Here is a 25,670-nt window from a genome sequence, read left to right on the forward strand (position 1 = left end):
TCCAATCTGGATTACATCCTTTATCATGTTATTTATTCCTCCCAGCTTTGTATCATTTTCATATTTCACAAATATGATTTTTATTGTTTGTTTAACTGCAGATCTAACTACTAAAATCCAACTCACAATTCTCCATTTTATCCCCCAAAATGTAGACTTTGCTAAATATTTTGTAAAAATCAAGATACAATATGTGTATAGAATTCCATTCATTATCAGTCTAGTAATATTGTTTAAAATTGGTGTAGTGGATAGAACACTGGCTTATAGTCAGAAGAATGTGAGTTCAAATCCAGCCTCTGACACTTGACACTTACTAGCTGTTTGACCCTAAACAAGTCACTTAACCCTGGTTGCCTCATACATCCAGGACCATTTCAGTCCTCCTGATGGCTCTGGAAGAGAAAATGAGGCTGGTGAGACTTTGCACAGTTCTCCTTTGCTTAAATCCAATTCACTGCAGGTCATGACATCACCTCCTGATGTTATGGTCTTCCCCGAGAATGAAGGCCAAACAATAACAATTGATTAAAATATAGGAATTCGATTATTTTCTTTTAAATTGTTCTTAGTGGATCTGTGTTGTCTCCTAGGGGTCACCATACTTTTTCCAAAATACTCTCTGTTGTTATATTTAGTAATCCCACAGTGTAGAATTTGACTGAATATTGTTGTCAAGCTTACTAGTTTATTATTTTTGAAATTTCATTCTTTTATTTTTTTTAAAACTTAAGTTTTTAATCTTTCATATACCTGTAGGACTTTGATTTTCTATGACTACTCAAAAAATTAGCAACATCATTCAGCAGGATCCTTTAGCCTGTGGCAGTGTAATTTGTCTGGGTCTGGAGACCAGTTTAGATCAAGCCACTCTTCTGTTAGTTCTCTGGCCATCATGGGCTTTCGTTCTGGGATGACTTTATTTGGTCTGTCTTTCCATTTTGAATTTCATTTTCTTCAAAGGAGGAGATGGAAGCAAAAGAAAAAATGAGTAGTTCTGATTTCTGGCTATTGTCAATAGCATTAGGGGATGATGATGATGATTGATGGTGGTGACAGAGGAGGACATAGAAAGAAGCCTGCCTTTTGCTTAGGGCACATGGCACTATTTCCCAAGCAGTGGGCCTATGTCTTGTTGAAAGGTAGCAAACAAGAAGAGGAAGCACTAGCCTATAAGTGAGATGATCTGTATTCTAGTTTTAGCTTTTGTTTTGTGACCTTAGAAATTTCCCTTAACTTTTCTGAGCCTCAGCACCCTCTTTTATAAAAGGGTTGGGGGGGGGGGTGCTGGTGGAGATTTTGATGATACTTGCCTTGCCTGCTGCATAGAATGTTCTTGAGAGTTAAGTGAAATATGCAAAATGTATGTGAAAGTTTTTTGTAAACTGTGGAGTTCTTTAGAAATATACAGCATTATTCTTTCAGATTTAGCTTTAAAATCCTTTTTACTATCTTTGTGTTTTTGCAAATCTCATTACTTCTTCCTTGACACTATTCTTACAGGTATATTCATCCACAGTTATATGTTCCACTTGCATTTTTTGTACATGACCTTTTAAATTTTTCACTTAGCAGAGTTCCCTCTGTAGCTACTAATTTCTTTATTTTATTTACTTCCCTGCTTGACCTTAGATAAGTCATTTAACTTCAAGTTTCCTCATATGTAAAATGAGGGGTTTAGACGAGATGACTTCTCAGTCATCTTTCCTACCTTTGCATCTATGAGCCTATAATTTTTTGTTTTTCTTATTGGCACCATTTATAATTTTATAGTCAGAATATTTTTTAAAAATCTCAAATCATTCTCAAAATGTTTCCTTTTTAGATTTCTGCTTTGGATTCTTACCCCAATCAATTAATGAAATTTTTATGAGCTGCTTTCCCAAAGTATAGGATACTTGATGAACTGTGCACAGTACTCTGTGGCTGAATTATTACAGACTCTTAAGATGATGCCATTTTCTCTCCAGATTCCTGTCATTTCCATATAAGTAACCAGTTCTTCTCTATTGATTAGCATTAAATCCCTGATAACAGTTCTCTTGCTCTTTATCTCATCTTCTAAGATGAAATAGTAATTAACATAAGTTGAACATTTAGCAGAATTGAACTTGTAGAAAATTTCAGAGTAGTTGTAGTCCCCTCATCATTATTATATTTTGTCTCTGTGCAAGCTTTCAGAACCTAAGAAAGCATTATCTATATCCTTCATATGACTGGGAAGTATCCTCCCATAATAATATTATTTTGTTTCTTTTTAACCCAAATGTTTTTTTTTTCTTTTTGAGCTGCTATGGCTCTTTTTTGTTTTGTTTTGTTTTGTTTTTGCAGGGCAATGAGAGTTAAGTGACTTGCCCAGGGTCACACAGCTAGTAAGTGTCAAGTGTCTGAGGCCAGATTTGAATTCCTCCTGAATCCAAGGCCAGTGCTCTATCCACTTCGCCACCTAGCTGCCCCCCCCCCCAATGTTTTTTTTATAGAATGAAAGGCTTTGTCTCCTGAATTTTAGGGCATATTGCTAAACAGTCCTTTTTGATTTTCTTGAAATGACTTCTATCTAGCTGGCCCTTTCTTTGAGAACAATTTTATAGTAATTGTAATGATAATTAAGCAGTGTTATAGGAAAAGCTATTAGTCATTAGGTATTCTCAGCCAATACAAAAATGGATTAATCATAAACATTTTTATAAAAGCAAAAAATAATTTTACTCAAGGTATTAAATGTTTGTACCTTAAATTTTTACTTTGTGTCAATTTGAGTCTAAAGTGGTAAAATTTCTTTTCTTTTTTCCTTCTACCAGGCAGACTACATTTCAAAATGCTTCAGTTTTTCTGGATGGACCCCGTGATCAAATGTAATATGCATGTACCCTTTTAAAAAGCTCTACATTTCATCAGAGAATATTTGCAGAAATGAAAATGAGGACATTTCTGAAGATCATTTAAAAGTTTCCAATCATTTCTGTGAACTAAAGGATAATTTTTAATAGATTAATCTTAAAGACTTATTTTTTAAAAAGCATTAGTAATAACAGTAATAAAAGGCTATTACCTTACTTAAAAAAATAACTTAAGACATTTATGGAAGGAAACATTCAATATGCATTTTCTGAAACTAAAAGAGAGAGACAAGAACAGATATAAAAGAAAACAAATGAAGATGCATGGTAAATAAGGACATTAGATTTTGCTGTGGCAAGGGATGTTAAATCCTTTCCTAGCACCTGGTTGTATTCCCAAAGACAGCTTTTTTTTTTTAATCAAGGTGCTGATATTTTGGGGGAAAGGACTAGTTACTAATATAGCTCTTAGCTGAAGAACTTGTGATCATTGGCATGTGTGGCTTAAAAGGGATAATAAGCAAGAAACTTTTAATTAAATCAAAAAGTGAAAGAATTCTTTTTAGTGCTATAATTTTTAAGACCCTCTTTATCACATTTAAAATAAATTGACAGCTATTTCAAAGATTTAAAGAAAGGCAGATGTCCGCAAACAACTCACCTCCATCGGCACAGAAGTCTCTCTCACCTGCATCCCTCTCTGCTGTGCTTGCAACTCCTTCTCCATGTTCAAGTCCCAAGACTGGACTTTCTGCCCGACTGTCCAATGGAAGCTTCAGCACACCATCGCTTACCAATTCCAGGGGCTCAGTACATGCAATATCATTTCTGTTGCAAATTGGTCTTACAAGGGAGAATGTTACTCTTGAGGCCCAGGAATTGTCCTTATCTGCTGTAAAAGATCTAGTCTGCTCAATAGTTTATCAAAAGGTATGTCACAAGATCTTAATAATATTGATTGTTTTAATTAATGTTGTTTCTTTCATTTGTGAATAATATACCTAACAAGGAATTAGTACACAAATAGGACTCAGTACTAGAAAAAAATGAACTCTACTATTTTTCATCTTGAGATATCAACTTCAATTAAAATGTTAATAACTGAAATAGTCTACACTGGGAATATGGATTTATTGATTTTATAGTTTTAATATTTTTGAAAGCTGAACATTTTTGTTGTGTGATATACAACTTTTGCTTCTCTTGTCATTATGGAGATCCATATCCTGATTGTTTTGAATCATCTGTGCTTTTTCACTCTGGGTAATCTGCAGATTGGAAGCCTTCCATGCCTTCTAGATTATCCTATCAAAAAATTTCCAAGCCTTCAACTGCCTATTTAAGAGATAGGTCTCATGGGATGGTAATAGGCTAAAATGATGTATCAATTTCTTCCATACCTTTAATTTTGTTTTGAAATTTCTTGTGCTTCTAATGGTTTGTCATTATATTACTGTGGACTTGCTTTCATATTAATGCCACCCCCAGAGACCAGATGAAAAGGTGTGAAGTCAGACCCAACCTTATCACTTTGTATGACTAATGTTGGAAGTATTTAAAAAAAAAAAGATTAAAAAAACCCAAACCACCCTTGTAGCTGAATAAGATGAACCTTAAAACAATCAACCAAACAAAAAAGGGAATTTTCTGGCTAAACTATTTCTTTATAACTGGGCATAAATGGAAAGACTTCTGAATATTTGCCCTGTGTACTCTAGGCCTCATTCTGAGGGTGGGACCAGGAATAGAAACTTGCATAGGATAAAGCTGAGTGTTTCCAAACACAGGCCACCACTTCTTGTGAAAGTTCCGAAAGGCAGAAACTAAGAGGTTTCCACTCAGGGAGGAGTTATGATCTGAATGGATTGTGGACAAGGTACGGAGCCAGGAGGCCAGAGGCAAAATGTGTTGTGTGGTTTAGAAGCAGGGGTTCTTTCTCTGGATCAGCAAGAGAGTCTTAAAAGAGCAAGTGGAGAGAAAGTCTAGGATCAGGCTGTTGTATTCCATGTTGGAATAATGAGGATATCAGTTCCACAGAGTTGCCTACATTCTGTTTTCTGTGGGTGGGTACATGTTTGTGTACCCTGCTCTTAAGCTTCCTCTAATTTCACTGTAGCTGGACAGCTCCAACCAAAGCCTGCATTACTTGCCATGGAAACTGCAGTTAAGTGGCAGTGGACAGGCACATTGGCACTATGGAATATGTCTAGAGCTAGGTGACCTGCATGGTGAGTGTACTCATAACCATTGCATGTGAGAACCCATTGGGAAAAAAAAATGGTAATATTTTACTTGGGGAAGAAAAGACTTGTGGGGAATACACTGTCTTCTTGTGCTATCACATGGAAGATGGAATCAGACTCTCTGACTCCAAAGGGCAGCATCATTGCCAGCAGAATTAACAGGGAAGCAGATTTCAGTATAGTGTAAGGAAGAACTTCTAAATGATTGCAGCTGTCTGAAAATGGAGTGAATTGCCTTCTGAGGAAATGAATAGTGAATCAGTGGAAATTTTCAAATAAATCAGGGATGTTGTGGGAGTTGAAGTAGAAAACCTCTAGCTAGGATTCCCTCCAATTGTGTTGTAGTTACCACATCGTTTCATACTGTAGAATTTCTTTAAAAAAAAATTTCTTTGGGTTTCTCATCTTTACCCATTTTCTACAATCTTTGAGATAGTGGTATAGAAATATGCTTCTATGATGTCCAAGTGTCCTTTGGGTTCTTCTTCAGCAATTTTGAAATTTATTGAGTGTTCAGATTTCATTTTCTTATTTATTAAAGTTTAACATATTAGTAATTTTAATTTTATTATCATTGACTTTTATGTTCTTCATTAATGGACTGATATTTAGTCTCTTTCTGTTTCTGTGTTTTTAAGACTTCCTTTAGTCTATTTCTCTTAACATTCTTTGTTTTTACTGCTCTTATACCATTCCCCAAAACATGTTATTTGGTTCCTTCTTCCTTGTCTTTACTTCCAGTCCACAGTTTTCCTTGGACAAAGGTTATTGAGTAGTTGTTTGAAGAATTTAATATGGATTATGTGATGAGTAAAACTAAATGTGTGGTCGACTTATTCCTGTCCCAAGTGCAGGGAAAACTAGCTGGAGTTTACTTATAATTAGAAGCTTTAGCATCAGTTTTGGTCATTAAGCATTTATTAGTGAAAAAGAGAACACCTGGGTCAGAAAGCCAAGAAAAAGCCTATGTACCCTAGAGGAGACATGAGAGTTCAGTCTGGCCTGCTTCTTCTCAAGTCCTCCACCACAAGCTTGTTCAAGCAACTAACTGACAGTCCCAGGTTCCTCTGCCTCCCAAGGAGAGGCGGTCCTTCCACACTGCTTCAAGCTAATTGGCTAGTATCACCCAAATCCATTGGTTCACCGGACTTGAGGGTGGTCCCGTATTGAGGTAGTCTCTAAGAACACAGCCTCTTCAGAGTCAGGCAGGTGTGGTTTCAATCAAGTCAACTTCAAGTACATTAATCAGCAAAGTCAGTTAATTCTCTGTCACTCCAATCAATTCAGTCAAGCTGGGGCCTTTGGGCATTCCAAAACCCATTATTTTTTTACAAATAGGAGGTGAAAGCCATTCACTCTGGTTACCTCTGAGTTGTGCTTTGACCACTTTTTGATCTAATGAATTTTAAAAACCTTTTAAAATGACAACCTGACATTAAAACAATATTGCAGGGGGCAGCTAGGTGGCGCAGTGGATAAAGCACCGGCCCTGGAGTCAGGAGTACCTGAGTTCAAATCCAGCCTCAGACACTTAACACTTACTAGCTGTGTGACCCTGGGCAAGTCACTTAACCCCAACTGCCTTACTGAAGGGGAAAAAAAAACCAATATTGCAGGGGGCAGCTAGGTGGCACAGTGGATAGAGCACTGGCCCTGGAGTCAGGAGTACCTGAGTTCAAATCTGGCCTCAGACACTTAACACTTACTAGCTGTGTGACCCTGGGCAAGTCACTTAACTCCAACTGCCTCACTAAAAAAAACAAAAAAACCCAATATTTCAGGAATCTTAATCCATATCTTTGACAAATTTTTCATGATTTAGTGATTTTTTTTTTTTTTGGTGAGACAATTGGGGTTAAGTGACTTGCCCAGGGTCACACAGCTATTAAGTGTCAAGTGTCTGAGGCTGGATTTGAACTCAGGTCCTCCTGAATCCAGGGCTGGTGCTCTATCTACTGTGCCACCTAGCTGCCCCTATAACTTGTTTATAATCAAGTAAGAGCCAGGCTGTCAGACAGACTTTGAAAAATGTTCACCTCAAGGATTAAACTCTGGATTGTAGGAGAGAAAGACCTATTTATTTGTACTATTCATTTTGTGGTTTGTCACTGTATTGAATCTTTTTTTTTTTTAATTTTTTTTTGCAGGGCAATGAGGGTTAAGTGACTTGCCCAGGGTCACACAAGCTAGTAAGTGTCAAGTGTCTGAGGTCAGATTTGAAATCAGGTCCTCCTGAATCCAGGGCCAGTGCTTTATCCACTGTGCCATCTAGCTGCCTTGATGATGAATATTAAAAAAAAAAAACATTGTGCATATAAATTATAACAGATATAAAGAAAAAGTTATAGCAATAGTGCTTAAGATTTGTAGTGATTATACTCTGTCATATTTTTGAAGGACAGCTAGGTGGTAGAGGGCCAAGCCTGGAGTCAGAAGACTCATCTTCCTGAGTTCAAATTCTTCCTCAGACACTTGTTAGCTGAGTGACCCTGGATAAGTTACTTCACCCTGTTTGCCTCAGTTTTCTTATTTGTAAAATGAGCTGGATCAGGAAATGGTAAACCACTCCAGTATTTTTGTCAAGAAAACCCCAAATGGACACGACTGAACACCACCACTTTTGAAAATTCAGCTTAGTTTTAAAAAAAATACCTAATTGTTTGCTATTGCTCCAGATTCTCAAATATCCTCACACTCTGCTGAAATGACTATTCAGTTTTATAGAATTAAAATCTATCTTGATCTAAGAGATATAGCTCGTAGGGCCAAATAATCCAACATATTTCTGTATAATAGATATGTACACCTCCTATTTTGATGTATGAACCTGTATGTATTGGAATGGTACTGTACTGTTTTTTAAATGCATGCTCATCCTAAGCAATGAAAGAAGTTTGCTTTTGCTCATCATTACAGTTTTTTAGATAAAACCTAGTTTCTAGTGTCAGCAACTTGGTACTGTCCTTTGTTTTTCTCTAAAATTTTCAGTCAGGCATTACCTGATGTTCCTTTTGCTCTCAGGTACTGATCACTGTAGACCTCACTCTCCACTTTTGCCAGGCATTGCTTACCAGCTCCTCTCTTCCATGGAGGAAAAGTAAAGTAAAGGCCCAGGCAAGGGAAATAGAAAGCCAGGTTTGGGGGACTAAATGCAGGTCATTGTATCCCTTGAGCTGAGCTTTGAAGGAATCCAGGGATACTGAGAGAGGAAGATGAGGAGGTGTCAGGGTAAACCTGCAGTAGTAAGAAGATCTGGAACTCTTCCTCCAGGCCTTCATTAAGCATGGATAGAAGGAGCAGAGTGTACAAAACCAGAGAAGGGAATTGATCTACTGGTGGAACAACCATGGTGCAGGCATCCCTCTGGGAAACAGAGCATTGTGGGTGAAGAACGGCAAATAGATTAAGCTGGCTGAACTATAGTGTATGGAGGGAAATAGAGAATGGAGAAAAGAGCAGCAGTGTCTTCACAAGTCCTTCTGCTCCTAAGACTTCTGTTGCCCTAACCTGGTAGAAGGAAAGAGCTAAAATATTAAGAGAAATCATGAAAAAAAATGTAGGAATGAAGGTGGAATTGCATTATCAGGTCTCAGACCATATTATAAAGCAGGACACTTAAAATTTATTTGGCCTTTATTTAAAAAAATAAAAAAGTGGATTATTGGGACAGCTTAAACAACAAGATTAGAAAGAAAGTAATCAAAAAAAGCTCCTTGTTAAGTAATCTGAAGAAGACATCAGTGACAGGGAAGAACTCCCTATTTAACAAGAAAGAACTAATGGGAAACATGAAAAAGCCCTTTTTAGGAAAATAGATTTAGATCAGCATCTTATATATTATACCATCTTAATCTCTAAATGGAGAAATGATAAATAAGAAGAAATCAGAGAAATGCAGAAATGGTTTTATGAATTGATACAGAGTTAAGTAAAGAAGGACGAGGAAAACTAGTTACAGTGACTATAACAATATAAATGGAAAGAAAAAAATGAAATCCATTTCGAACCAGATTAAAATGTAAGAAAATATTTAACAGAATGAAAATACAATATAATATGGTGTTGATATGTTTTTCTAAGTCAGTAGGTAGTCTGCAAGGACCATTGTGTATGGCTTAGTGGCCCTGTTTCTCTTTTAGTTTGTTGTCAAGGACAGCTTGCTGAGTAGAGAATATATTTGCAAATGAAGATATGAAAACAAAATATCAATAAAATTTAAAAATTAAAATGCTTGGATTTTGAGGTAATTTTCAGAAATTTTGTTTCCTTGGTGTGGCATTGTTACAAGATTAGGAGACAATAAATAGTGTGTGCTTTCTCAGGCCTACATTTTTCCTGGGTTAAGCAGGATCCATACCTAGTTGAGGGGAAGGTTATTATATTCCTTTGGTTCAAATGACCCAGTCTTGGGGGCAGCTAGGTGGCGCAGTAGATAAAGCCCTGGATTCAGGAGGACCTGAGTTCAAATCTGGCCTCAGACACTTGACACTTACTAGCTGTGTGACCTGGGCAAGGCACTTAACCCTCATTGCCCCACAAACTCCCCCCCCCCAAACAAAACAAAACAAAATTATCCAGTCTTATGAAATTGGTCAGATACCATTCTGGCCTTCATGTTTCTGGGTGGGGGAATCATCCTGAGAGAGACAGGAGGCTTGTTTGTGCTTGGGGTGAGAGCAATAGAGTCATAGCCCTCCTCACTTTGAGGGGACCAAAGTATGGCAGTCAACAAGTAATGAGTAATCAATAAACTCCTACTAGGCACTGTGATAAGTACTAATGGGAAGGAATCAGTGTCCTTTGTCTTCTACATTATTTCTGATGATAACCATGCTTCTAAGATTTATAAAATACTTTATTAAAAATAGCATACATTAAAGTAGGTAATGCATTATTCCCTTCATTTTGAAGAGATTATAAGATATTGTTCTTGTTTGTAGATTATGGGGAAAAACATTAATTCGTTAGAATAAACCATATCCCAAAAGGCTCTTTTCCAACAAACCATCTCCCATTCAAACTTCAATCATTCAGGATTTCTTAAAAGACATAACAAAAGAAATAACCATGTACAGTGACCCTGAGATTATACATCTTAAACATAAAACAGAAAGATGTTTGTGTGCCAAAGTTATTTTCCACTCTGACAGAGGGTTTCTGGCTCAGCGTCCAAATTGAAGGAAGAATTCCTTGATAGCTAATGAGGACCTCTACATACACCTTTTGGTGGATGACATTGTGCTAATTTTGTGAAGCTCAGGAATATTGCAGAACTTCCTGAAAGACATTCATTATCACTCAAAAGAGCAAACTATTGACCATTCATGTAGCAAAAGATCAAGTGAATAAAGAACACCTATTGCCCATTGATATGACATGTTTTGAAAGGATAGCCCATAGAGTTCATCTGTCACTGTATATCTGGGACAGTCAGGATAGCTGAACAGGTTGGGCACAAGTTTGAGTAGGAGAACAAGATGAATTGCCTCCAGGAAACTGTAAAACGCCTTTATTGAGCCCACGTTTTCCCTGGAAATAAAGGCTCATCTTTTTAATATCAAAAAATCTACCAGTGCTGCCTTAGGGGAGAGAGATGGAGAGTACAGTCATCTTCAAAGAGATAATATATGTACATTTCTTTGTAAACCTTAAGATTCCACATAAATGTTATATTATTATTATTGGAATATTATTATTACAACAATATTATTATAGAAATGAAAAATGAGTATGACACAGAGGGCCATGATGATGTTCATGGTGGGTATGAGTAGGTTGCAGTATAGAACCCGGAAGGAACTTTGAAGAGGAGCGAGAGTAAAATATGTGCTCAAGTAAATGTATGCTAGAAGGAAGATAATAGGCTGGCGAGGATAAGGAATAATGAACAGCAATAGCGTTTACATAGTGCTTGAAGGTTTCTAAAGTGCTTGACAGACATTATTTTACCCTCATCATAACCCTGGGAGATACGCAACTATCATCTCCACTTTTCTGAGGCAAAAGGAAACTAAGCCTGCCCAGTGAAACACAGGCTAATCTAAGGCTGGATTTGAAGTCAGGTCTTCCTTACTCTAGGTCCAGTGCTCTGTCCTCTGTGCCACCTAGCTATGGGTGGCTACCCAGAGTGCTCCTCTAATGATGTCAGGAGAAATCAAGGAAGGCCTGTGTCTTACTGGATAGTGTGCCTCTGAGGAATTTTATAGAGGGCATGGACAGGCACTAGTGGACATTTGAGATCTGCATTGTTGGAGGAAATGCTCAAACGGTGAGATCAAAGATCTTATTTGAATATTTATTTCACAGATTAGGAAATTGAGGCCTTGTTGTTAAGTAGTTTTCCTTTCATCACATAGCTAATAAATACCAGAACCAGTTTCAATTACTGGAAACTTTCCATGACAGATCATGCTGCTTATTTCTAACTTTGATAATAAAATTTCTCATAGTGAATTATTTCATATGACCCCTTGGTTAAGATGAAAATTAGAAATGGAAAGAAACTGTTAAGTTTTTGGTCTATTTTATGTTTTATTTCATTTACTAATGAGATAGTATCAACTTTTTTATTGTGCCTACTCTGTCATAAGTTGCTATTTTAAGTAATTGATTTGTTTGTGGATTGTTAACCCCATCCCCAAAGGTATGCATATTAACTTTAATATAGCAATATGCACTCTCTCCATTTTTTGGCCTTCGTTTTTGTGGAACTAATCATATTAGCTGATGTTTAATGTGACATTTTAGGGATTTTTGATTATCTCATTTGAGATATATCTATATATGAAATACATTTGTTTTATCTGTATCTAAGATTTAAATATGTACACAGTATGGATTTGTTGATGAGACTGTTGTTTATACGTAGTTGTTGTCAGTGTGTTTATTTTTTAAAATCAGCTACACTTGCCTTTCCATATTTCCATCGATTCTTTATATTTGTCATTTCTTATGTGCAATAACGTTCCACTCTGTTTATATACTATACTTTGTTCAGCCAGTGGATGAACACCGAGTTTGTTTTTAGTTATTGGCCAACAAAAGTTAAAACCAGGGGGCGGCTAGGTGGCGCAGTGGATAAAGCACTGGCCCTGGATTCAGGAGTACCTGAGTTCAAATCCGGCCTCAGACACTTGACACTTACCAGCTGTGTGACCCTGGGCAAGTCACATAACCCCCATTGCCCCGCAAAAAACCCCCCCAAAAAACCCAAACCCAAAAAACAAACAAAAAAACAAACAAACCAAAAAAAAACAAAAAAAAAAGTTAAAACCAAAAAACCAAAACCCAACCTTCCGGACCCAAACTCCCACTTTGAATTTTTTTATCCTGTTCCTGTTTTTCCACCTTAATCTTGTTAATTACTTTTATTAGTATATTTCTCCCTGTCCTTGAAGGTTGTATTTGTTTTATTTGTTTACTTACATGCTTAAAGCATAGAAATAAGTCCTATACTGTTTTTCCTTCAGAATTTTAGTGAAACTCCTACTTGCTGGGGTCTTCATTTCCCCCACCTCTTCCTATTTCTCCCCTCCCCCCTCAAGCAAATGCTTTTCCCTCTCAGCTATGCTCCCTTCTATGTGTGTGAATCTACAATGTCTGTATCTACATAGTTATTTACACATCTCTTCTCCTAGAATGTCACTTCTTTGAGGGCAGGGACTACGTTTTTGCCTTTCTTTGCATCTCTCCTGCTTGGCACAGTGCCTCACACATAGTAAGTAACATAGGTAAGCTTCATAAAAGCTTGTGGACTAATGGAATGACTTCATATGTTTTAATTAGCACAATTCAAGAGAAGTGGGATGTGCTGTGAGGGCAAACATAAATAACAGGGAACTAGCTGAAAGACTGAAAGCTTGATTCAGTAATAAAGAGCAGGGATGACAGGGGCAAGCATATCCTAAGAGGAATATTTTAAGCAGTTATCTCTGGCAAACACATCATTCATAGTTGACTTGGCCTAAAACTTGGACCTCAACCAGAAGTGGCTTTTTTTGAATTTCATCCAGTTTCATGACACATCATGAGGGTGGGGTAGTGTTGGGTTTGTTTTTGTTGTTATTGTTAAATAGAACCAGTCTTTGGAACTCTCATAACATTTAATTTGTAATTGAAAAGACATATTACAGCTGTTTTTGAAATATCACAGAATGCTGGATCATTGCTCAAACCTTGAATGAAATGAAACATACCTTTCATATGATTAATTTTCATGGCTCAGTAATGCCTACAATAACACTGAATTGAAGTTTCTTGAAATACCACCCAGAAAGACTGTATTTTAAAGCTTCAGTTTAGAATGCATGGTAAACATCTTGCTACTTGGTGTTAGATTTATTTATTTTCACTAATGGGGAGTGGATTGAGTGAGTTGGAAAGAAGAGAGGATACCCTCATCCTTAGTACCAAGCAGATTAACATATATAACATTCCCTTTCCTTCCATTGTGCATCTCATTCTTGCCATGCTTGCTCCTGCCTCTGATAACTATTATGTCTTGAGGACTTGTGAATTTAAATTGTGAAATTACTCAGTCCCTAGAATTGTGCAAAGAGCTCTCCACTTCTAGCAAGCACTGAAGTTTTAGTTGTCTGCTTAAAGGAAACGTGTTAGAACTCCTCCCATTTCTTCATAACTATAGATTTGTTGTTGGATTTTTTGTGACCCCATTTGAGGGGGTCTGTAGTTTAGAGAAAGCCAATAAATGTTTGTGTTGGCTTTGTATGGCGTTGGTAAGTTAGTGTCTATACAAATCTCTTAAGTTTGAATAATGTTAAAGGCTTCTAGGTGCAGAATCAGGCTTGGAAGGTTTTTAGTAGGATTCTTACTCTCCCCTGAAGTAGTTATTTATTTATTTATTTTGGCGGGGCAGTGAGGGTTAAGTGACTTGCCCAGGATCACACAGCTAGTAAGTGTCAAGTGTCTGAGGCCTGATTTGAACTCAGGTCCTCCTGAATCCAGGGCCGGTGTTTTATCCACTGCCCCATGTAGCTGCCCCCAATCCCCTGAAGTAGTTATAAAGTTTTCATTATGTGTTTAAGTAGCTGCAATTGAATTATCCTCATGTAGTATTTATTAAACATTTCCATAGTCAGGTTACCATACAGAGTGCTTTATAAAGCAAATGAAACAGGTAAAAAGTGTCTTTTTTTTTTTTTAAGGAGATTGCAATCTGTAATGAATGCTTTCTGAGAGTATACCTGCCCTGTTAATGCACATTTTAAAAAGTATAGTGCGAAAACCCCAATCAAAACAAAAAAGAGCTACATCCTTAAATCTGGCAAGAACATTTTTCTTTTCAGACGATTGGCCCAGGAGTAGTAGTCTTGGAAATTTTTACTAAGTTCTCAAGTATGTGTACAAGCCTGCCAACATGCACCATTGCCTTAGTCTTTTTATTTTATTTTATTTTATTTTTTGCCTTAGTCTTTCTTGCATGGCTTTAACATCTTTGTATATCAAGTCTGTGATTCCCTAGTGCTGGGGGAGGGTCGTCCAAGGCAGCTTTGTAAAGGAGATTAATTTCTATTATTAAGTTGTGGTTGCTTGTCTTCCTACTGTAAAAGGGTTCAGAATTTCTTAGGCAGGAGCAGCTACAATGGTTCCAATTCAAAGGAGGTAAAAAGGAAGCTGCCAGAAGAACATTTAAAACTGTAATGGCTCATGCCTTAGAGTTAGGAATTAAAGACCTGCTCCACTTGGCTTCTTTTAAATCATGTCGAGCCTTTGAGTCTGGGTTTTGCCATTTTATTTACATGACACTGGACCGTCAGTTGAGCCGTGACTTTCGGTGGTGTTCCTGTCTGCATGTTTTGTGTCTTAGACTTGGGACAAGGGTAGTTCTCAGTTCCTGCCAAAGTAGGGAGAAAACCCCAGCTGTGTCTTTTGTATTCTGGAGACCAGTTGTCATTCAGCTTTGTTTTGCCTGCCTTTCCTTGCCTCTACTACAGCTGTGTTGCAGTGGCTTGGCAACCTGTTAGTACTTGCCCCACCCCCCCTGGTCTCTCTCCCTCCTTGAAGCATTGTCAGGTAGCCATTACTGAGCTGGAGTCTGGAGCTGGGAGAGAGTTCTTTCCTTTGAACATACAGACCTTAGCTAAAGCAATAGAGTTCATATTAGAGATAAGTAACCTTCACGATATGTTAAAGGAACTTAATAATAGCAAACCCATAACAAAGGAGACAAATGAAAAGAGATGTTGTCATGCTTTGGAATAGAGAGGTGATGTGCTCATTCACTGATTCAGTATTTTACATATTACATACTCAGTGTGGTATTTGTGGAATACTGATGATAAAAGTCAGAAGGGGAAACTTCAACCCAGGCCAAGCTTCCTTCCTTCCTCTGGTGTTTCTAAAAAATCTTTTCATTGTATCATAGTTCTGTCAGCATATGTGTTTATGTACTTAGACATGCCTAAAGGTTAATTGGAGCAATCTTCTTCAGTCAAGTACAGTTTTTAAAATATAAAACAAAATTGTTAGCACTTTACTTTCCAGAAAATTTAGTGATCTTTGGTTTAGAAGGTAGAAATTGTCCATGGTCTTAAATGGCAACAACAACAAAAGAAAGTTGCAGTTTTATACTGTAAACTCAAATTGTGCTTAAAGTCAGCCACATAGTGATGACTAATTTGTTTAATCTTATACTCTGAAGATGTTATGTAAAAACACAAAGGTTTTTTCATGGAGTAGAAAGAATGACATGATTTTTGCAATTAAAGTCATCCACAAGATTAAAGCTTGATTTTACTAGTATGTCTGACATGTTTCTGGAAATATTTTAATGACAGAAAGCATTGATTCAAAATTCATTTTTAAGGTGCATGGCTTAAAGAATTCCAGGAGTATAGTATTGCTTAAAGGCATTTGTTTGTAAGGGTATTACAAAATTGAAGGGGACCCCTTAGTTTTATAGTGAGAGCAAATTAACATCGTAAAATTAAGGCATATACACACATAGACATGCAATTGCATGGTAATGTGGTGAGTTTTGTTTTGTTTTGTTTTGGTGAGGCAATTGGGGTTAAGTGACTTGCCCAGGGTCACACATCTATTAAGTGTCAAGTGTCTGAGGTCGGATTTGAACTCAGGTCCTTCTGAATCCAAGGCTGGTACTCTATCCACTGTGACACCTAGCTGCCCTGGTGAGGCTTTGTTTGAGTTTTTAAAGCCTTCTTGAATTAAATACAATGGGGGAAGGGCAGGAGGAAGAAAAATGGCATAGAAGGACCAAGAGAGTAGTGAGATACCACTTTATAAACTGGGGGGGAAAAACCTTTGTGGTTGTGCCAAAAAGTTCATGGCTCCAGCTCTAGGAACTGGGCCAGGAAAGCTTGGGGAAGTTTATGGAAAAAAAGTAATGGCATTTTTACTTTTTTTATAATCCAATAGGTTAAAGGTATTCCACACTAAAGTTCTTTTACTGTTATTGTCATGTCCTTTTTTCTCCTTCTAGTGGGATCAACTAGGGAAGGGGGAATGGAGGGAGTGTCCAGTTTTTGGCAAACACTCAGCTTTCTTCTACCTGTCCCCTTTGTTACCTTTACTTCCTTATTTCTGGGCAAAAGTGAGTTGAATATTCATTGCAAGAGTAGGAATGGTGACTGTCAGTTTACTATGGGGGTGGGGAGCATGTAATTAGGCTACTATTAGCTCTCTGATCATTTTTTCCTGTTATAAGAGGTAATTTCTTACCCTGGAGAGAAGAGTTGTAGAAAATGTCTATACTATTTTGATGGGTGCCGTTTTAGCCCTGAGAGAGAAAAAGTGGCAACAGTAATCATAGAATCAGAAAAACTTATCTAAAGGGGATCTTACAAATCATCTATTTTAGAAGCTGGCAATCTTTTAGCCAGGAAGAGTCATTTTTGGTTATATTCTTAGAATTTAACCTTTTGAAATGTCATTTCTTTTCCCCACTGCCTCTTAGAGTGAACCATTGACATGGAGAACAATGAGGGCAGTAACAGGAGCTCTTCCACTAAAAGGAATTCAGAGGAAGCTATTTAGCTATAAAATTCCTTAATGGAATTGTAAGATCATAGAGAGTTGGCAGGGACCTTAGAAGTCATCTAGTTGAAGGAAACAGAGGCCCAGAGAATCAATTTATAAAGTGTTTATTAAGCAACCACTAAGTGCTAGGGCCTGGGGGATACAAAGAGAGAAGTGAAACCACTCCTGCTTATATATAGCTTAGAGTCTGTCTGGGGAGACATGAGTATATGTAGATATATACCAAATACATGTAAAATTGAGGGGGGAGGCATCCTAGTTGTGACTGTAGAGATCAGAAAAGACTTCAGGGAGAAAATGAAGAGGTGCAAGTGAGGGGGAAGTTTATTCTAGGCCTGGAGAGTAGCCAGTGCAAAGACAGATTGTTTTGTCATATGTAAAGTTGAGATGGCAAACCTGGGCTCTTGTTGGGGGTTGTTGTTTGTCCTCCTCCTCCTCCTCCTCCTTCTTCTTTCTTCTTTCTTTCTTCTTCTGGCAATGAGGGTTAAGTGACTTGCCCATGGTCACTCAGCTAGTTAAGTGTCAAGTGTCTGAGGCTGGATTTGAACTCGGGTCCTCCTGAATCCAGGACCGGTGTTTTATCCACTACGCCACCTAGCTGCCCCTTTGTCCTTCATTCTTTTTTTTTTCTGAATAGAATTTTATTTTCCAAAATATATGTAAAAACAAAATTTTAACGTCAATTTTTAAAAAACTTTGTGTTCCAACTTCTTTTCCTCCCTCCATTCCCCGCCCCCCCAAGAACTCAAGCCATTCAAAATAAGTTATACATGAGTAGTCATGGAAAAATTCCCATATTAGCTAGTTGCGAGAGAAAACAGTCCTTCATTCTTGAAGAGGATTGTGGTATTGAGGTGATGTCATGACTTGCATTGAATTGGATTTATGTTGGGGAAGGACTGTACAAGGTCACCAACCTCACCATTTCCTCCAGAGCCATCTGGGTCCAGTGGCAAGATACAGATCAGGACAACTGGAGATGGCCCTGGATATTTTAAGGCAATTGAGGTTAAGTGACTTGCCCAGGGTCACACAGCTAGTAGTTGAGATTTGAACTCAGGTCGTCTTGACTCCAAGGGCCAGTGCTTTATCTACTATGCCTCAGAAGGTTGGTAAAGGCCTCATTGAAAACAAGAAGTTTCATTTTGGTGGAAAGATAAGAGTTTGGACCTGTGTTTGAGATGCCTACCGGATAGCCACCATGATATGTCTGCCAGGCAGTTGGTGATGAAGGACTAGAGCTGGGTATTGAGACCTGAGTGTCATCTGCATAGAGGCACCTGAGCCCATGGGTGCTGCTGAGATCAAGTAAGAGAGACTAGAAAAAAGCCCAGAACTGGAGACCTTTGACATGCATCCAGACTTAAGAGACAGGATGTAAGATGATGATGCAGTAGATGAAATTAAAGGACTTGTTATATCCCATAGATAGTCAGTGACAGAGCCAGGATTCAGACACTGTCTTTCTACAAAAGACGAAATCATTATTTGTACCCAGAAGGCCCTTGTTAAAATTCACATGAGATGCTAGATTGAGACCTGGGAGGGCCTCAGTGTTTCTCTAGGCACTCCCCTCATTTTACAATTTAGGAACCGAGGCCATCCAAATTCATCAGCCACCACCTATCCTTGTGGTTGTTATCTACTGAACCAGAGGTCACTGAATGAGTTTAGTGCCTGGTTCACAGCTTTTCTCTCTTTCACAACTCTGTGCCTTCCTCCTAGGGGGACTTCAACATACATACCAATACTCCCTCAGCTTCCCAGTTCCTAAATCTCCTTAGGTTTACTTCTCCACTTTGCCTCAGCTACAAACAGAGATGGTTTTGCTCTTGACCTTGTCATTACCCACAAGGGTTCTACTTCTGTTATTTATGAACTTAGACATTCCTTTATTTTATTTTATTTTTTAGTGAGGCAATTGGGGTTAAGTGACTTGCCTAAGGTCACACAGCTAGTAAGTGTTAAGTGTCTGAGGCCGGATTTGAACTCAGGTCCTCCTGAATCCAGGGCCGGTGCTCTATCCACTGCGCCACCTAGCTGCCCCCATTCCTTTATTTGATAAGAATTTATCATTTCATCTTTTCCTAACTCTGTTTTTCATCCCCACCTTGACCTTCAGCCCACCATTCCTTAGTTCTTTCCTAGGCAAATTAATACTTGTTGACATATTTGCCTGGGAAAGACTTCCCTAATTGATTTGTTTATCCTACTTATTGGTCATACTACACCCCCCCCCCCCATTTAGTCCATTGACAACTTCTTTTCTTCTGTTCTCGTATTACTCAAATATCTTTCTCCTATATCCTTCTTTCCCCCTCTCTTACAAGAACAAATGGCCATTCTCTTTGCTAGGGCAAACCCTTCTACTGTGTACCCTGATCCCTTTTCTGTTCATCTACTCCATGACCTTCAATATCATCCCCACTCTCTGTCTAAGCTTCAACTTAGCTTCTTTCATGCTACCTATAAATTTATCCATGCTATTCTTCAGCCTTCAACATTCTTACTTGATATAAGATCTGTTAGCTGTTGTCTGTCTCTGTCTGTCTATCTATCTATCTATTTTCTCACTAGCTTCTTAACCCTCTGCAGTTGATCTTCCAACCTCAACCTTTTGTCTTGTGAACTCTCTAAAGTTACCAGTGGTCTCTTAATTGCCAAACCCAATAGTGTTTTCTTAATTCTAGTCCTTCTTGACCTCTCTGCATTCTTTGATATTGTTGATCACCTCCTGGATATTCTCACCGTTGTATATTTTGGAGACATTGTTGATCCTTCTCCTGCTTGTCTGTTCCTTCTCAATCTTTAATTTTTATCTAGGTCATGCCCACTGACCATGGTTGTCCCCCAGGGCCTTGTCCTGCATCCTCTCCTTTTTTCTTTTAATGCCATATCTCTGAGTAATATCAGATTCCATGGGTTCAGCTATCATCTCTAAGCAGGTGATTCTTAGATCTATTTATCAACTCTAATTTCTCCTCTGAACTCTAGTCTCGTATCACCAGATGCCTTTTAGAGATAACAAATCATATTTCCATAGGCATCTCAAACTCAGCATGTCCAAAAATAACTCCATAACTTCAGACCCTTTCATCTTCCTGACCCCCCTGTTACTATTGAGGGTACCACCATCCTCCCAATCATTCACACATCCTTGACATCATCCTTGATTCCATACTTGCAGTCGTTATCAAATCTAATTTTTACCTTCACACCCTCTCTCTTACACATTGCCTTGTCTCCATTCACAAAACCACTACCCCAGTTCAGGACCATATCATCTCTCTCCTGGACCATTGGAATAGCCTTTTTCAATTGACCTCCCTTTTGTCAGGCTCTTCCTACTCCAGTCAATTGTTCACTCAGTTGCCAAGGTGATTTTCCTAAAGGGAAGCTTTGCCCTGGTCTCCACCCTATCCAATAAAATCCAGTGGTTCCCTATTACTTCCAGGATAAAACAAAAACACAAAACCTTTCTATTTAGATTCTCTCCCCACCTCCCCCTTTTCCTTCTTTTAGTGTCAATTAGGTGGTGGTGGTGCAGTGGATAGAGTGCTGGACCTGGAATCAGGAAGACTCATCTTTCTGAGTTCAAATCTCACCTCAGACACTTACTAGCTGTGTGACTCTGGACAAGTCACTCGACTCTGTTTGTCCGAGTTTCATCATTTGTAAAATGAGCTAGAGAAGGAAACTGCAAACCACTCCAGTGTTTTTGCCAAGACCCAAAAGTGGTCATAAAGAGTCAGATACGACTAAAATATCACTGAACAACAACAAAGGTGGTGCAGTGGATAGAGCATAGAATTTGGAGGTGGGAAAATCTGAGTTTGTAATGCCTTTAACACTAGCTCTGTGACTGTGGCTTAATCACTTAACCTCCTTCAGCCCCACTTTCTTCATCTGTAAAATGCAAATAATAATAGCACTTACTCAGGTTTGTTGTGATGGTCAGTTGGGAGAACATGTAAAGCACTTTGCAGAACTTAAAGCTCTATGTAAATGCTAGCTATTATTTTTATTGTACTTGTTAGCATGATTGTAAAGGGCTTCGTCACCTGCCCTTCCCTACCTTGCCAGTGTCCTGCTACTGTTCTCTCCTGTATACCCTCTATAATCCAGCTCTCCTGTCCTTGCAGTTCTTGTGCCTGACACTCCATTGCCCAACTCCATGCCATTGCCCTGGCTATCCCTCATGTCTGGAATGCTCTCCCTTCTCATTTTTACCTTAGAGCTTTTGTGGCCCCTCCTTCTGCAGGATCCCCTTGCTGGCCCCCCTCTAGTTTGCTAGTACTTTTCCTTTAAGATTACCTTCCATTTAAACTGTCTATATCTTATATGTACAATATATCATGTGCACACTCTGCTTAATTAATATATGAGCTCCTTGAGGGCAAAACCCACATTTTTGCCTTTCTTTGTATTTCCAGGGCTTAGCACATTGCCCAGTATATTGTAAGCACTTAATAAATGCTTGATGACTTGACTTGTGACTTGGCCAGTTTCCATAGGTAGTAAGTGAGAGTTGGGATTCAGACCCAGGCTCTCTGACTCACAATCCAGTATCTTTTTCCCAGTAGAAAGACCAGATAATATTTAATTCTAGAAAGCTCTTGTGTCATGTAGGAACTAAAGAGAGATCTCTGAGTTTCTCCAGTAGCATATTAGCACATTAGGAGTGGTGGGTGTAACGATTGGAATGACGCCACCTGCTGGATACTTACTGTAGAAGAGTTCTGCCCATGAAGCGAAGGTCTTTGAGGGCAAGACCAGGAGTCTTTTCTTTGGCGGGAGGAAGTGACGCAGACTAGTGGGAGGAGGAAGGAAGAGACTGGCGCTGACTCTGGGGCTCTTTCCTTTGGACTCTGGTGGAGAGCAGAGCTAGAAATGTGCTCTCCCTTTAATAGATAGGAATCTAGGCCTTTCTCTCTCTTTACCAAATTCTTATTCTCCTTAATAAATGCTTAAAAGTCTAACTCTTGCTAAAGCTTATAATTTATTGGTGACCACTCATTAGATATTTTAGACAGTTTAGCTAGAATTTTAGCCCTTAACATGGGTTTATGGAATTAGCTAAATTGTCATCTTTCAAGGCAGAGAGAACCTGACTTTGAGATATGGCGTATGGGTCAGGAAGAAGTGGAGAAAGTATGAAGTATGGAATCTTCAGTCTCTGGGTAAAAAAAGAGTTGATGAATAGGGGTAACAATTAAGAGAGGAGGGTCATATAGGGGATATGAGGGGGTAGTTGGAGCGGGAAGGGGCTTGAAATCTCTAGATCTGAGCTGTGCTCACCTCTAAGGTTAGGTTCATTACTCATATAGTCCAGAACCATTTTGTAGAGTGCTGCCTTTGGCTTCAAGAAGACTAGGTTTGAATAGCACCTCTAATATATATTACCTATGTGACCATAGGCAGATCATTTAGTTTTTCTGAGCCTGAGTGTTTTCTCATCTGTAAAACAGCTTAATGATATCTAGGTAGCACCTACTTCAGGGTTGGTGTGAGGCTCAAATAAGATGACTCAGGTAAATCACTTTGAAATTTTAACCCTCTCTATAAATCTCAATTATAAGTGTTATTATTACTTACCTTGTTATATGAGTCAACACCCAAATACAGAATTATTTTTATAGTTTTATTATTTTTATAGTTTTGACTAAAAGAACTATAAGAATATACTTAGGGAGTTACAAGCCATCATTCATCAACCCCTACCGATGAGGAAATTGAGGCTTAGAGGGGTTTGGTAATTGGTAAGTCAGTGACAGAACAAGGACTAGAGATGTAGGTCTTTTGACTTTGTGTCCAGTGTTCTCTCCACCTTACCAGACTTCCACATGTGTGTGCTTTGTTCTCCTTGACAATATGTACTTGTCTAAATGATGGAAGAGCAGTCTCCATAGTTAAAATCCAAAGGAAGCTTTTCTTTTGGTTGTGGCTTTTTTTTTTTTTCCTCTCAGGGCAGTGGTGGTTAAGTGACTTGCCCAGGGTCACACAGCTAGGAAGTGTCAAGTGTCTGAGGCCGGATTTGAACTCAGGTCCTCCTGACTCCAGGGCTGGTGCTTGATCTACTGGGCCACCTAGCTGCAAAAATTGCTATTTAGGGGCAGCTAGGTGGCGCAGTGGATAGAGCCACCGGCCCTGGAGTCAGGAGGACCTGAGTTCAAATCCGGCCTCAGACACTTGACACTTCCTAGCTGTGTGACCCTGGGCAAGTCACTTAACCCCCATTGCCCCACACAAAAAAATTTGCTATTTAGTATTTTATTTCCCCCCAATTATATGTAAAAACAATTTTTAACATTTGTTTTTAAAATCTTGAGTTCCAGATTCCCTTCCTCCCTTCCCTGGCCCCTCATTGAGAAGGTAAGGCAATTTGATATAGGTTATACATGTATAGTCATGCAAAACATTTCCATGTCAGTCATGTTGTAAAAGAAAACATAGACCCCAAAAAACCTCCCGAGAAAAATAAAGCCAAAAAAATGCTTCGATCTGTATTCAGACTTGGTCAGTTTTTTCTCTGGGGATGGAGAGCATTTTTCATCATAAATCCTTCAGACTTGTTTTGGATCATTGTATTAAAAGGAAGCTTTTCTAAGACCTTTAAAGTCAGTCTTTCTTACTTTCTGCTGCTGTTTCATTTTAATTTAATAAAGAAACACAATCAAAATTCCTAGGGAGAAAATAAACTGTTAATTTCCTTTCTCAAATAGGTTCACAATCATAGAAAAGAATGTAAGCTCTTTGAGAGTAGAACCTATTTTATTTTTCTCTTTCTATCCTCAGAGCATAACACAGTACCTGGTACATCGTACACGCTTAATCAATATTTTATTGATTGATTGATGAAAAAATGCTTTTCTTTTTTTCCTCCCTGGGTTTTTGAATATTGGCATAGGAAAACCATACTTAACTTGTGAAACCTGTAATATTCTATGTGTTTACTGGTTTCAGCTTACTGTGTGAAATTGGAAAAAATTATTTGAGAAATTCCATTCAAAACATCTTGTCATTATTACCCACTCTCTCCCCCTTCCCTCTAGTCTCTGAAAAAGAGGCATCCGCACTCTTTGCTAATATTAGTCTCTATGTTATTAGCTTGATTTCCTCTTATATCTTCCAGTGTTTGCTCCCAGAACTCTTCCTTCTCATGCATCTTCAGCTTTGTGATCTGTTTGCGCCTATTTACTTGCAAACAATGTTCAGGTTTCTCTAATCGTAAAAAAACAAACCCTACCCCAGACTCTCCTATCCCAGCCAACCATCCTTGCTTCCATTTCTTTGCAAATTTAAACCTGATGCCACTTCCTCACCCACCCCCTATTTTTTCCTTAGCTCCTTGGATTATGGCTTGGACCCTCTTATTATTGAAACTGCTTTTTCAACAGTATTGCCAGTCCTGTGGCTTTTTTCCTAGCTCTCATCCTTGCTAGCTGCTGCCCATGACCTCCTCCTGGATAGTCTCTGCTCTCTTGGCTTTACATAGGGCACACTCCCTCAGTTTTCTTCTTTTCTTGTTCAATGCCTCCTCCAGTCCTAAGCACGAGCCCTTTCTGAATGATTAACATGGATGTTGCCCTGTAGTCTTCGATGAGCCCTCTTCCTCTTGCTTTCCTTTTCCTTGACAGTCTCATTCATTCTTCTATGTGTTTCTAGCCCTAAGCTTCTCTTGATTTCCAGATCTCCACAGTCTGGGGAGACCACACCTTTCCAGCTCTGCCTGGGCTACTCAGCCCACTCTATGTTCCAGCCAGATGAAACCATTCCCCTGGAAACACGCCGTCCTGATTTTTAGTCCTTTGCATACACTTCTCCCTGCAACCTCCTGCCTTTTCCTTTTTACCTTTGGAATGACTACCTGCTTTTAAAAGCCTGATTCAAATGTCACTTCTTCCAGAAGGCTTCCCTCAAATCTGTTCTTGTGCCCCCTTACCCTCACTGTTGGGCCTAACATGGTACTTTATTTTGTATCTCTCATGCACTAAGATCCTAGATTTGAGCTAGAATCAACCCTAGCGGTTATCTAGTCCAGCACTTCCTTTTTATTGATAAGAAATGAAAGGCTAGTGTGTTAATTAACTCTCCTAGTGATGCCCAGGAGGCTGGTCAGGCAGTGGCAGAGGGGGAATCTGAACGTGGGTCATTGGATTCCAGAGCTGTTGTTCTCTACTTTGTTTGCCAAAGAAAACAAATGATGCCAGTAGTGTCAGGCTTTACTCACTCTTCCATTCAATTTATACCCTGCATCTGGCTGAAGACTTGAATCTGCCATTGCTTCAGGCCATCTTCCTGTTTGTCTTTCATAGAGTGAGCTTCTAATCACTCTGAGTGTGATTCTAGAATCTCTGGTTCATTATACCTGCAGACACTGTTAAGCATTCTGCTTAGGCTAACACTGCGGGCAGGGGCAGAGGCACAGCCGTAGTCGAGCTTCCTAGTGTTCCCACTTAGCTTGGAGAACCTAACTCCGTCTCTTTCAGTTTTCTTGGGTCCTCTGTTGCATGTCTTGTGATGAAATGGGAAGAAGCACACAAATGTAGTGATGTGATCTCCTGCAAAT

At 38.7% G+C, this 25,670-nt stretch overlaps 1 protein-coding gene across 3 annotated transcripts in view; it reads left to right on the forward strand.

The window, feature by feature from the left end:
* Window positions 1-25,670, forward strand: part of PRKD3 (protein kinase D3) — a 110,000-nt gene that overhangs the window by 10,248 nt on the left and 74,082 nt on the right. For all 3 annotated transcript variants that reach the window (XM_043988455.1, XM_043988454.1, XM_043988453.1), the window contains exon 2: window positions 2,802-3,770. In XM_043988455.1, the coding sequence (XP_043844390.1) occupies window positions 3,483-3,770 (288 nt within the window). In that variant the 5' untranslated portion in view covers window positions 2,802-3,482. The remainder of the gene's footprint in view (window positions 1-2,801; window positions 3,771-25,670) is intronic.

This window comes from Dromiciops gliroides, chromosome 2 (assembly GCF_019393635.1).
Source record: "Dromiciops gliroides isolate mDroGli1 chromosome 2, mDroGli1.pri, whole genome shotgun sequence".
Taxonomy (NCBI): domain Eukaryota; kingdom Metazoa; phylum Chordata; class Mammalia; order Microbiotheria; family Microbiotheriidae; genus Dromiciops; species Dromiciops gliroides.